The 13,763-nt window shown below is 40.3% G+C and overlaps 1 protein-coding gene across 3 annotated transcripts in view; it reads left to right on the top strand.

The window, feature by feature from the left end:
- Positions 1-13,763, top strand: part of DPY19L3 (dpy-19 like C-mannosyltransferase 3) — a 75,416-nt gene that overhangs the window by 39,092 nt on the left and 22,561 nt on the right. For all 3 annotated transcript variants that reach the window (XM_040976490.1, XM_040976489.1, XM_040976491.1), the window contains 5 exons: positions 1,452-1,583; positions 7,148-7,249; positions 8,930-9,003; positions 9,179-9,337; positions 11,986-12,108. In XM_040976490.1, coding sequence (XP_040832424.1) covers positions 1,452-1,583; positions 7,148-7,249; positions 8,930-9,003; positions 9,179-9,337; positions 11,986-12,108 — 590 coding nt within the window. The remainder of the gene's footprint in view (positions 1-1,451; positions 1,584-7,147; positions 7,250-8,929; positions 9,004-9,178; positions 9,338-11,985; positions 12,109-13,763) is intronic.

Below are 13,763 nucleotides of genomic sequence, written 5' to 3'. Positions count from 1 at the left end.
CCTTTCTTAACCAATAATTCTACTTGTAACAGTTTATTTTAAAGAAATATATTGGTTTGTTCATTCCGCCAGTATTTTTTCAGTGACAGTGTACTAGTGGGCATTTTTTGAACTGCTGAAGACACAGCAATAAATAAAATAACCCAATACAGATTTGAAGGTCTTTCAAGTAACATTCGTAATATAAATCTAATAATATTGAAAAACTGGAAACACCTGGATGACCTGGTGACAGACAAATTATAGGATGTGGAGGAATGTTATAATAGCATTTTTAAATTTTGAGTTTTAGCCGAATAGTCACTGACGTGAGAAAATTACCCTGCAAAATGGAATGTGTAATAAAGTGTTGTATATGAGGTGGTATACATGAGGGTGAAGGTAGCAGTGTTGGGTTTGACTCTAAAGCCTACCTCTGTATTGATTACTGTTTCTGTTTTATGTTTTCCTGGCTTTTTTATGTTTGCAGTAAGGTACATTATCATCATAATCCTAAAAACTATCAGCATCCATTCCCCAGAGTTCCCATGAGCACAGCGAAAGCACTGGACTGTTGCAGCCTTTACTTTGCAGCGCTTGGTGTAGATTTGTTTCCTTCGAAATGAAGAGAACAAAGCCAAAGAAAAAAATCGAATTTGTTCCTAAATAGAACATATTGTGTGTGTGTGCATGCATGCACATTAATGTGACTTTGGAGCTGTCTGATACGAAAGAAAATAGGAAAAACTAACCAAAAAAAATACCTACTCTTACTAGTCATGGTCTTTTGTGATATTCATGTTCAGTTGGTTATGTTTTGTTTCTCCTTTCAGAGTTTTTATAACATTAGGAGTTCTCTTTAGCAGCTGCTTGTTCTCTGCTAGCGTTTTAATGCATAACCACCTTCTGTCCTTCCCATTTCGAGTACCTTAAGATCACACAAGTGGGTGACTTCCTGATAGGTCTACAGGACAGGTGTCACGGACTTGGAGACTCTTGTATTTAAGCACTGCGCCATGCTGTCCGTTGTGAACCCGGGAACAATGCAGAAGGAGTTGTCAGTCCTTTGTGAATCAGACCCTCACTCGGAGACAGGGTCAGCATTCAGCCTTGTCCAGAGGTGCATGGTTTGGAGAAATAGCAAAGAATAAGCAAAAATACAGATTCCTGAAAGCAGTGACAAATGTCAAAGAGATTAAGGGAAGATTGAAGATTGCAAACTGCAATTGCAAAGTGCTCTGCTTCATAATATCTATCCCTTTTTATGTGCCTTTTACTTAAATTGTTTAAAATGTTGCTATTAAAAGGTAAAAAAAAAGTTGGTATTTTATGACTTAGTTTCATTTCTCAGATTTGTGTTTCTTGAAGCTAGGGTGTTTTCTGCGTTATTTGCAAGCTGGACACATCCAACACATCACCCTAGACTGACCGCCCCCAACAGTGTTTAACCATCTAATGTTTGGTCGTTGCAGGCAACGTGGCTTTATGGTATACAGATAGCAAGTTTACTGCTGGTCTGCATTCTCCAATTTTTTAATTCCATGATTCTTGGATCATTGCTCATCAGCTTTAACCTTTCAGTATTAATTGCAAGAAAACTTCAGGTAGGACTTTTGTTTTTGTCCTTACTCAAAGACTTTTTAAAAATTATGTGGTCATTAGACCTTATTTTTATACAGCATACAAACAAAAATTGATATCTAGATTCCCACTAAAAACATGAGTATCATCATTTGTTTTTTCTGTTTTAAAAAAGAAGTGCATATTGTAGCGTTCCTGTTTGAAGCTTCCTGCAGTCATGGGCCATCCCACTGGTTAGGCGTTTATTGTTTCTGTCTTCCGATGGCTAAGATTTATTGAGCAGTTGCTTATGATTATAAAGTTGTGCTGATTTGCTCATTGAGACATAACTATATATTTTTATGGGACACAGCCTGATGTTTTGGTTCATGCATATGTTAGGTAATGGTCAAATTAAGGTTAATTTTTGTGTCTCACTTTTAAGCGTTCATCGATTGTAGGAAGTGAGAGCATTAATAACCCTCTCTTTTAACTATTTGAAATTTAAAATGCATTATTTTAAATATTTCTCTCTCTCTCTCTCTCTCTCTGCCTGGCTTATTTCACTTGACACTCTGTCCCAGACCATCCATGTTGTCACGAATGACAGGATTTAGTCTGTTGACCGAATGGTACTCCATTTTGTGTCTCTGTGTGTGTGCACACGTGCGCGTGCACTGCGTGTTCTCTATCTGTTCATCCATTGATGGACATTAGCTTGACTCCAGATCCTGGCTGTTCTGACTAGTAAACATGGGGATGCAGACAGATGTCCTTTGATTATATGCTCATGTGCTAATTCATTGTTCTATTTGGGGGTGGGGAGAGGCGGATGAAAGGACCAGGGGTGGGTAGGAAACTTCCTACTATTTACCATAGAAACTATTCTAATTTACATTACTGTAAACAGTATGTAAGAGCTTCCCTGTCTCTACATACCTCCCTATGTGTGATTTTTTTTTTCTTGCATCTTAACAGTTGTCATTCTGACTGGGATAAAGGGTTACCTCATAGTGCCTTAAATTTGCATTTTTTATAATTAGTGATATTATGCACTTTTTCATACATCTGATAGATTTTTATATATTTTTTCAGATTTGTTTTTATTTATTTCAAAAAGCAGAGAGAGAAATCTTTCATTTACCTTTTAACTCCCTGGTGGTGTACTGCAGCCAGGTCTGGGGCTGGCAGAAGCCAGGAGCCTGGAACTCGCTCCAGTTCTCCCACCCGAGTTTCAGGACTCAGGTATTTGAGCCATTACTTGCTGCATATGCCGTAGTACATATTGCCAAGAAACTGTAACCAGAAATGAAACCAGGATTCAAACCCAGGTATTACAGTTTGGGTAGAAGTACAGATGCATACTGCATTGTATCCTCACATCTGGATATGTTAGTCTTCATTAAACAGTTACTATACATCCCATTAAATGAAAAGCCACAATACAAAATCAACAACAGAAAGAAAAATAGAAATTTACAAAGCCATGAAGTTAAATAACATGTTACTAGATATCACAGTCTCCATTACACACCTACTATATATCCCCTTAAATGAAAAGCCACAAAACACAATCAACAATAGGAAGAAAAGAAGAAATTAAAAATGCCATGAAGTTAAATAACATGCTACTGAATGACTAATGTGTAGCTGAAGAAATAAAGAAAATCAAGAATATTCTTGAAGAAAATGATGCTACTGAATCATCTATGATTCACTGAATAATTTAATTTCCTGTGGGACCAGTGTAATGCACTGAGCCCACTTCTTTCCAAGCTCAGTGCATACACAGCTCACTGTTATCCCTGCAGTCTTAATGTCTTTGCCACACTGTACAAAATGGCACCTGATGTGCCACACTAGAGTTCTTGATCTGCTGGCTGTCAGATCTGAGGGCTACCTGGCCCTATCTGGGGTGAAACCTATAGGAAGTCACATTGTTGCAGACCTGCTGAGCCAGAAATGAGTTCACTCCGAGCTCAGTGCATGCTCAGTCCTATCCCATGGCCTTTGTCTTTCTGGGCAAAATGGTGTCCAATTCAGCTCTATGGGGTGGACTAGGCTGTGAAATCCACCCTGTTCCCTCACCATCTATTGGGACCTGCTACTCTCTGACCCTGGAGCTCTAGGAGCTGCTATCTCTGTTCTTGATCAAACCAAACAGACCAGCAGGACTGGCAGTTCTTTGAGTTTACCTTCTGAGCTCCTGGTGAACATCCCTTCCCAGGTTGTTGCTGTGTATAGTTCCGGCTGCGGTGTAGTTCAGATCGCTACTGGCTGAAGCCGTGGGGGTATCAGTCACTGCAACACCACACTGTTGTTTCTACTGCTTTCCTGTGTCTGTGTCCTGGTCCCCCTCTGCTGTCGTCTGTCGGCTCCTGCTCCTGTTTCCTGGTATGTGCCCTCTCTGCTTCACACAAGTTAATGTTTGTTCAAACGTGTCCTTACCCCTTTCTGCCATCTTGATTCTCTTCAGCCCATTTTTATTTGGATTATTAGAGGTTGTGGGCAGTGAGTTGTTGGAGCTGATTATCAATTCTGGGGAGGTTGTCTCTTCACTCTGTTGATTGCTTTGCTCTTCATATCTCTTGTTTACTGTGATCCCATTTGCTTGTTTATATTTTGTTGCCTGTGACTTGAGTTTTTGTTGTTGTTGTTTCAAAAACTCTTTTCCCAGACCAGTATCATGTACCCTAGATTTTCTTCTGATAGTTTCCAGTAAATCTTATGTTTAAGACTTTAACCCATTTGAGCCTCCATGTAAAAAATCATCAAACAGTGATAGTTTGGTTTCCTCCTAATTTGGACGCTCTCTACTTCTTTCCTTGACTAATATCTCTAGTTGGATCTGCTGGCACTGTGTTAAATAAAAGCAGTATATGTGGGCATGCTTGCCTTATTCTGTAGCCTGTTTTATACAAGCTTTAATGGGTTGAGGAAGTTTTCTGTTTTACCTAATTTGTAGAGAGTTTGTTGTATCACGAAAGGATCTTGAGTTTTATCAAACACTTTTTCTGAATCTATTATCGTACGATTTTTGTCTTTAATCTTGTTACTGTGATGCATTGTGTTTGTTGACTAGCATATGTTGGACTATCTTTGCATCCCTGGGACGAGTCCCAGTTGATCGTGGTTTTCCATTTAGTTCAGTTTGCAAATATTCTGTTGGAAATTTTTACATCTCTGTTTATCAGGACCATTGTCTTGGAACTTTCCTTTTTGTTGTGTCGTTGTCCAGTCGTGGTAGCAGAGTAGTGCTGACCTTGTGGAAGAATTTCCAAGAATGCCTTCCTTAAAATACTGCAAGGGTTAGTGTTAATTCTCTAAGTGCTTGGTGGAATGCAATAGTGAACTCCTCTGATCCAAGAGCTTTCTTTGAAGGGAAACTTTGGATTAAAGATCCAAGCTGTAGTATGTTCTGTGATTTGTTCTATTTCAATATTACTCAATTTTGGTAGGTTTTATGGATCCCAAAATTATTCATTTCTTTTAAGATTTTCAATGTGTTGGTATACAGTTGCTCATAATATTCTCTTATGATTCTTTATATTTTCATAATGTTGGTTGTAATATATCTAGTTTCAACTCTGTAAGGGTTTTTTCTTAGTCTAGATAAGATTTATTGATTTTTTAATCTGTTATAAAGTCAGTTCTGTTTTATTGCCCTCTTGTTTGATTTAAATCTCTATTTTTATTTGCTTTACTCACATATTTATTATTTATTTCCATCTGATGTTAGGAAATTAGTTGGTTTTTTCCCTTAGTTTTTGAGATGCGTTGTTTGAGATATTTTGTTTCTCCTTTATTGACCCATTGTTTTGCAGAGGCATGTTGCTTGTTCTCCATGTGTTGATATAGTTTCAAAAAAAATCTTTCCTGTTTTTGACTGCTGGTTTTATTTTATTGTGATCAGAGAGGATGCTTAGCATGAATTTTTTTCTTTCATTTATCACTTGCTTTGTGATTAACTTGTGATGTGTCTTGGGTAACAGCCCATGTTGTAGGTGAAAAGAATATAAATTCCTCAGTTGTTGGATGAAAGGTTCTCTGAATGTCTCTTAGGTCTTTTTAGCCTTTCAGTGTTTTGTTGTGTATTTTCTCTCTTGGGTAGAGGAATTGAAATTCTCTACTGTTACTGTATTATAATTTGCCTCTGTTTAGTTCAATTCATGTTTGCTTTATGTATTTAGGTGTTCTAATATTGCATGCATATATTTATAATTGTTATATCTTTTTAAAAACTGTAAGAGTCTGATTTGTCTCATTGTGATTGAAGTCTGTTTTATCAGATACAGTTGTAGCTGCTCTTCCCTTGTCATGTCTTTGACATGGGATATTTATTTCTGTCTACTCACTTTCAGTCTGTGTGTGTCCTTGAAAGTGGAGTATCCCATAGGTAGCATATAGCTGAGTCTTGTTTTCTATCCATTCGGCTACTTTGTGTCTTTAAATCTGAAAAATGTAACCCATTCATGTTCAAGGTAATGTAGTGATAGTGACCTCTGTCTAGGCTTGGTCCTTTACACATGGAAGGTTAAATTATTCAGTGAATCATAGATGATTCAGTAGCATCATTTTCTTCAAGAATATTCTTGATTTTCTTTATTTCTTCAGCTACACATTAGTCATTCAGTAGCATGTTATTTAACTTCATGGTATTGTTAATTTCTTTTTTCTTCCTGATGTTGATTTTGTTTTGTGAATTTTCATTTAAGGGGATATATAGTAGGTGTGTAATGGAGACTGTGATATCTAGTAACATGTTATTTAACTTCATGGCTTTGTAAATTTCTATTTTTCTTTCTGTTGTTGATTTTGTTTTGTGGCTTTTCATTTAAGGGGATGTATAGTTACTGAAATGGAGACTACCATATCTAGATGTGAGGATACAATGTAGTATGTATCTCTAATTCCAGACAAAGATGGACTTACAATGAAACTGTGTACTATATCTTGACAATAGGATGCTGGACTCTCTGCCTTTGTCCATGCCCGCAATGATGGACATAGGACTGTGTATGAAAAACTATAGTAATGATACAGAGGAATTGGCGGGGGGTGAGAATTGGGGAGGGGATAAGGGAAATTCCAGGAGCCTGTGGAACTATATCATAAAATGATAATAATAATAATAATAAAGATTTTAAAAACAACTGTTCTCATTCATCCTTTAATTGAAAGTAAACATCTCTCATGCTTGAGTGCTTGAGATGTTGAATCTGAGAATGTTTAAAGTTATCTGAGGGTTCTAAGAAAACTTGTAGCGAAAAGCACAGTTTGTTTTTTTTTATTCTGGCAGGTCTTTTGAGTTACACCTATGTGATCCCTGAGTTAGTGGATACATGCTGAAACAATCTTTCAGATCACTCCCTCAGACATTCCTGGGGTAGACAGACCCCAGTGCCCCCCAGTGCCCGATGTCATGTAATCCATGTAATCGTGGAGAGCTGTTAAGACTAAGGAGCGAGTAGTAGGTTGTGTTTTGCACATATATGCATTTCCTCTGTATTGCATCATCTGGTGTTTTAAATGCTTAGGACATTTCATTTTGTTTATGAAGTTACATGTATAGATTGAAGAATTAAAACACAGTTCTTTTAACTTCCAGAGAAACCTGAAAACTGGAAGCTTCCTTAATCGGATTGGGAAACTTTTATTACATTTATTAATAGTTCTGTGCTTCACGCTTTTTCTCAACAACATTATTAAGGTAAGGTCACAGAATGACATATTTAATATGTTTCTGAATTCACTTAGGGCATTGAGATAGATTTTATGTTTTTACTTTTTAAAGGAATCCTTGCTTTATAAACATGTAGCATCACTGAATGGTTTCCAGTTTTGCCAAACAACCTCAGTTTTAACTTTGTCTTGGAAATAAGAATTATTTTATTGATTTCAGTTACTGATTTCTGTTAGGTCTTTCTTAGTTATGTTCTGTCTTGAATTCGACTTTAAAAGCATCAAGCAAATGTCACTAATGTCAGTGTTTTAGATAGCTTTCTACCCTGTGGTGTTGAAAAAGCCGCGGTTATTGGGCTCAGTTGAAATCACTGTCCTCGTTCTTTGATCTCAGCTGGAAAGATGGTTTGTGTCCGTTCTCGGTAGTTGCTTCCCAACATTTAACTGATTTAACAATGACACCCATTCAGCAGAGAAATGTATTCTGTGACTTAGCTTATATATTGCATGGCTTTGCTAAGGCATCTTAAGTGCCCTAGTGGAGAACTTGGTTTAAGCATGCTTCCTAATATTTAATACTGGCTTTAAAAACAAAACAAAAAGCAGACATTACGTAAGGGTAGAGTTCCTGGACTGTGAACTGTCCTTTGCTTTTGTGCTAGAGCAAAAATACACAGTGTACTTCTAGGATGACGTTACCCCACCTGGAAGGTTTGGCTCAGGATGGAGACCATCTGCAGAACATGCTCCTCCTTCCTAGAAAGGGTTAATTGTCAGAGGTGAAAAGCCCCTTCACTCAGCCAGCCTCACGGTGCGTGACAGTACTGGTCAAGGCAGTCAGCTCTCCTGGCAGATGCACTGAAACCCAGGCAGTACATCCTGTTGCCCCCCCTTACATATTCGGTGATCTGCAATATATGAAACTACTGGAAAGCTGCTGTGTAGGCCACATATTTCTGACTCCACAAGGAATAATATCTCTTGAAATGTTTTGCAAGTGACCTATCTTGAAAAGAATTAGAAAAAAACAAGATGTGTTTTTGCTAGACGCACATTCTCAGTTCTAGCAGTGTGGGGACAGCCTGAGAGCCACTGTTCCTTGGACTCTTACAACCCTAAGGATGGCATTTGCTGGTAAAATGGACAGATTTGTAGCTCTTCTCTAGTGAGCGTATTTTGTGTATTAACCTCAGTTCCAGCTTCATTTTTTTTATGTTTGTACTCCTGATGTAATCTCTTTTCAATTGCTGTTAGCCGTACATTTGAAAGTATATTAATTAAAATTATGATCGCTAATGGGAAGGCTACTGCTGTCTTGAGCTGTCTTTGAGTTGTGTCTCCAAAGCCAGACAGAGCTATTCCCATTCTTGTTTCAAGTCAGAGTGTAGATTTTCTGGTCTAAAAAAGAAAAAATTGTACTTGCTGGGCTTCAGCCTTCTCTCTCTTCCAAAAGCCAAAAGGCTCGTCTTTTACCTGTTTTGCATATTGAATACACACATAAATCTTTGAATGAAACTATGCTTTTTTAAAAAGAAGTGAATTTGAAAGCCTCTGCTTTAGGATTCCCAATTCTGAGCATTGCTGTGAACTCACTACCTCTATGAAATCAGACACTGAGCACACACACTGAATCAGTGGCAGTTACCAGGACACCGTGCCCAAGGCACTAATGACATTTTTATTTTGTTTTGTTTTCTCCCCTCTGTAGAAAATTCTTAACTTGAAGTCAGATGAACATATATTTAAATTTTTGAAGGCAAAATTCGGGTTTGGCGCAACAAGGTATGGCTGAACTGCAAAGCTGCTTGCCCTTGTGTTTTAAGCCAGCAGGGATTTTAAAACTTAAGTCCCCACTGAGCCTTCAACTAGTGAAGGCTCATTTTGGTGGGGGGGAAGTGTGATGTAGCTCCCTGTCCTTGGATTGAATTTAATGTTTTGCTTTCCCTTTGTTCCCCAGGGATTTTGATGCAAATCTCTACCTGTGTGAAGAAGCTTTTGGCCTCCTTCCTTTGAATACCTTTGAAAGGCTCTCTGAGACGCTGCTTTTTTATGCTTACGTATTTGTTCTGTCCATCACAGTGATTACCGCATTAGTTGTTGCCTTTCACAAGCTCAGGTAGGGCATATTTCATAAATTTTGCACCTGCCTCAAAGAGCTTGTTACATGCTGGAGAAATCGTCGCTAAGCTAGAAAGCAAAATGTCAGACACAGAACAGAAGTGTTGTTTACTGTAGAGCAGTAAGACTCCACACTCCGAGACAGCAGAGAGCAGGCGCCATCATACAGACTGGTCCGGGTTTAACGATCCATGTGTACAATTAGTAACAGTGTGGGCATGAGCTAGTGTGTAACCCGCTGGTGTTCTCCCCCTTTTTTTTCTCTGTGGATTGAGACTCCTAAAAGTATTTAGAGTCTTGTAAGAAACAGAAATAAGTTGAAACAACATGAAGAAGTCACACAAGGATCTCACGCCTGGAATATTTTCCGCATGTTAGCTGTCATTAGCCAATACGGCTGTTAGCTCATGAGCTCTCCTCGTTTGCTTCCTTTATTCCTTTCCTTTGATTTTCTACCTTGTTCCTCTATTTTAAATCAAAAAAAAATTTCTCCAGAAATATCAAGAGTTAGGGTTCATTGGCTCTCCCACATCTTGTTTCAAGATCACAGTGTTAGAATGGACCATAATTACTAGTATCTATTAAAAATCCTAACTAATAAATTCCAGTGTTTAAGCCACATGTCTCCCAGTCTATTGGAAAAAAAAATTAGAGAATATGAGGACTTTCTTGAAACTCGCAGAATCAAGCTTATGGGGTGTTTGCATTTACTATCGTGTTAAATTGACAGAAAATTAAGTGTAAGAAGTTGAGGCCACCATCATTTGTGAAAACTTAATGAAGCCCTCGAGGAATCCATTTTTCCTGTATCATTTCCTTGCCAGTTAAGGTGCTGGTGAAGTGTGAGTCGCGGCCACCAGAGAGCTGTCGTTAGAATGAATTCCAAACACTTGAAGTGTTTTACGATTATTAAGAGTGAAGCAATACTCAACCATGAAAGTATTTCACTGATGATAAACTATTTTAGTATCTTTCAGAAGTGTTCTGTTATACCTATGCTAAGATAAAACTTAGACCTGTGAAAATAGATGGAAATGATTCTAGACAGCCCTGATTTAGCAGGTGTCGGCAGGACTCTGGAGAGCCTGGGGAGCAGGGAGCCCAGTGGGCTTGCAGTGTCTTTGTGAACCCTCTGCCCTGTGAATCTGTGAGCCGTCTGTGGAAGCTGACGTGTGTAGAATTGGAGATTTTAGAAAATCTTTGTTGATCAGGTAGGGCGATTAGGAGTTTATTAGAGGAGTAAAGAACTGTAGTAACATACTATGAATTACATTTTAAGAAACATGAAGCGTATTTTATCAGTGCCAGGTGTTTCCGGTCTTTCCACCCATCTGGTTAACTCAGAGGGATCATAACGCAGTTCATGCAGCACATTTGCATCAGTGTGAAGGATGAGCGACGCGGGGTTCCCTGGGGCGTATCTGCAGGATGAGGGAAGGCCTTGCCTCTAGGCTGGGGCAGGCAGGAGGTGTTGCAGAGTTCTGCCAGGCATCCAGGAGAGGCAAGAGCATGTGTCCTTTTGTCTGGTGTCCTCTTTTAGTGTCAGCATAGGAGCCAGGACTCGGGTTGATATTCAGCAGTTCAATAAGGATTAGCACCAGTGGTTCAGAGTACCTTTAGAGGAGCATGTTGATTTCGCTGTGACTCCACAGTGGTGAAAGGAGAGTTTCTGGAGATGAGTGTTCTCTGGTTACAGAGAAGCCCCCCCCCCAATGAGTGAGCAGTAGATCTTGATCAGAGCATTGATTCTCTTAAACTGGAGGCCCTCCCTGATAAATTTCCCTCCACAACCAGCTGCGCAACATCTGAACTCACTCATTACTCTGTTCCCTCACGGCCAGCGTGTGCTTCCCGATGTGGTGCTTTAGCTCATGTTCCCGTGAAGTGTTCTTACAAAACCTGAGAAACAAAATGAACTTGACTTGAGTAAACTTTGAAATCAAATCACAAGTTTATAAGGAATACCTGGAAATAGAGGACTGTATTAAAAGCCGTTGTAAGGAGACAGCCAGTTGCAAAAGATGAAATACAGGACAAATGTTCATGTTACTTTTTACTTGAGAGAAAGAGGTACTTTAATGTTCTGTGAATGTTTAAAGAGCTACATGCAGGGTAAGCAGGGTGAAGGCTGTGGGCCTGCAGTCAGAGAGGCTGCCGGCCCACACGGACAGCAGCATGAGCTGGCTGCTGATGGTCGCCGAGGAGCTCATGGAGGTCTTACTGGCTGTAATAGCCTGAATGTAGCTGCAGTTGGTGAAAGTCATCTGTTGAATACACAGTTTGGGATGTTGGCAGGTCAAAAGTCAATTCATCTTTGTTAAAAGTTTGCAACACTGATAATAACTTGCAAAGCATCTTTAAAGATCTCTTACAGTCTTAGTGATTTCAAAAGAACTTCCTGGCTATTCTTTAAAGAGCTCATACACTTTAAATATATACCTACAATCTGTGAAATCTAATTTACACGAATTCCTGATACTGTGACACTTGTAGCCTCATCAACACGTTCCCAGTGAAGGCTGATTCACTAAGTAAACAATATACGTCTAAATAAGGTACCAGGTGCTTCTATCTTCTGTTAAAAAAAGATTTGAGTTAAGATCATTTATCTCGCTTTAATTGTGTCATGTTCACGATTTCATTCAGTGATCCTGCAAAGCAACAGTCAGTGGGCAAAATGGGAAGATGCACAGTGGACCTGAAGCCGGAAACAGCCTACAACGTAATCCATACCATCCTGTTTGGATTCTTGGCACTGAGCACAATGAGGTACTTGTATTTGACTTCACTTGATATTTGTTAGTGTAATTTGGAAGCAAACAGTCATCTTTCTTGTGGTTCCCTTCTGTATTGCCTTTTCCAACTGAAAAATATTCCTTTCTTTTTTTAAGATTTATTTGTATATTCTTGATGATTTTTACATAGTTAATTAGGATGATAAGGGTCAAGGATTAAAGGAATGTGGGTGAAGCCATTATTTCCACATTCTCTTTTTATCCTTCCTGTATCTGGAGGAAGAGGAGAGAAAAGTTGAGAAGCCACACCCAGCCTCCCAAACGCCTCTGTACCCTGGGATGGAGTAAAGTCGCTGATGTGGGGCATTCTCTGAGGGTGCTACTCAAGAGGTTTTGATAGTTCATCAGTTCCGAATTATTGCCCATCTCGCCACTCTAAGCACGATGAGATCTCTCCAGAATCCACTGGCTCACCTAGTCCACCTGAGAGTCTCCATTTGGCTGGATACTCACTGTCAACTCTTGGTTGGGTGCATTGATCAATTTGTTCTGTCCTCCATCCTCTGTTGTGTACCAGGTGTCCTCTGCAGGTTCCAGTGTGCTGCCACATCCTCCAGGTGCACCTGGATATGCTGTCCACTGCTCTGTGTGAGCCACTGAGGAGGCCCAGCCCTGACACATGCACTCCATGTTCAGACCATGGAACCTGCACTTCTCTCCATGGTTGGGGTTCTGAGTCCAACAGTTTAACTGGGGGTCCCCAAAGCAACTTCATCTGAGGTGATCCCAGACCTGATTCTTGTGTGTGCATAGCAGTACAGAGTCCAGCATAGTCTGTCACCCAAATCAGCCTACGCACACACTGGTAGTTACAATTGCTGGTTAGTTCTGCCTCCAGCCCTGTCTTTTATACAAACCAATAGGTGCTGCAGTCCAGCCTGATTCTGCTCACCACATACTCGGCCCTCACACAAACCAATAGACACTGCAGCCTACTCTAAGCAACCTGCAATAACCTTCACCAGGCCTGCCCTCTACCCTAGTTCCTGTGCTTGCCAGGATGCACAGCAGACTAGACCACTCTGTTCCACATGGCATTCAGCTCTCATAATATCAATGGACAATGAAGCCTAGTGCAACCCAACCAGCTCCACTGTCCAGCCCACACATGTGCTGACAGGTGCCACTCTGTCTTGTCATGCCTGCCCCAGTCCTGGTTCTCATGCTCACCAGTGGGAGTGGCAACCCAAGAGGGAGGTGCCTTACTGGACCTACTCCCACTCCTGGATCTTGCACTCTCCGGGTGGGTCTGTAGTTTAACTTGACAGAATTAGCCCCCAGTGCCAGCATCTGCCAGCTGATGCTGTGGCAAAGCCCAACCAACCTGCACCCACTCTGGCTTATGCTTTCCCCTGATGCAGTTCATGTGACCAACAGGGGTTGTAGCCCTGCCTGTCCTGGTCTGCCCCCATTCCAACACTCATGCTCATCAGTGGGAGTGGTGGTCCAGTAGGGGAGCCCCACACAGCTCCCTACCAGTTTTGCCTCCTTCTCCCCCGGTTCTCAGGTGTGCTTGTTGGGTACTGTTGTCCAATCTGGTATGGCCCACCTCACCTTGACATTTGCCAGTGGGTGTTATACCCTGACTGAGCCCGGCCCACCTCCAATTCCAGCTCACACTGGTGGGGG

Source organism: Ochotona curzoniae, unplaced genomic scaffold (genome assembly GCF_017591425.1).
Source record: "Ochotona curzoniae isolate NIBS_2020 unplaced genomic scaffold, NIBS_Ocur_1.0 contig_2699, whole genome shotgun sequence".
In the NCBI taxonomy this organism is placed as follows: Eukaryota; Metazoa; Chordata; class Mammalia; order Lagomorpha; family Ochotonidae; genus Ochotona; species Ochotona curzoniae.
This window is presented reverse-complemented; position numbering and strand designations above follow the sequence as displayed.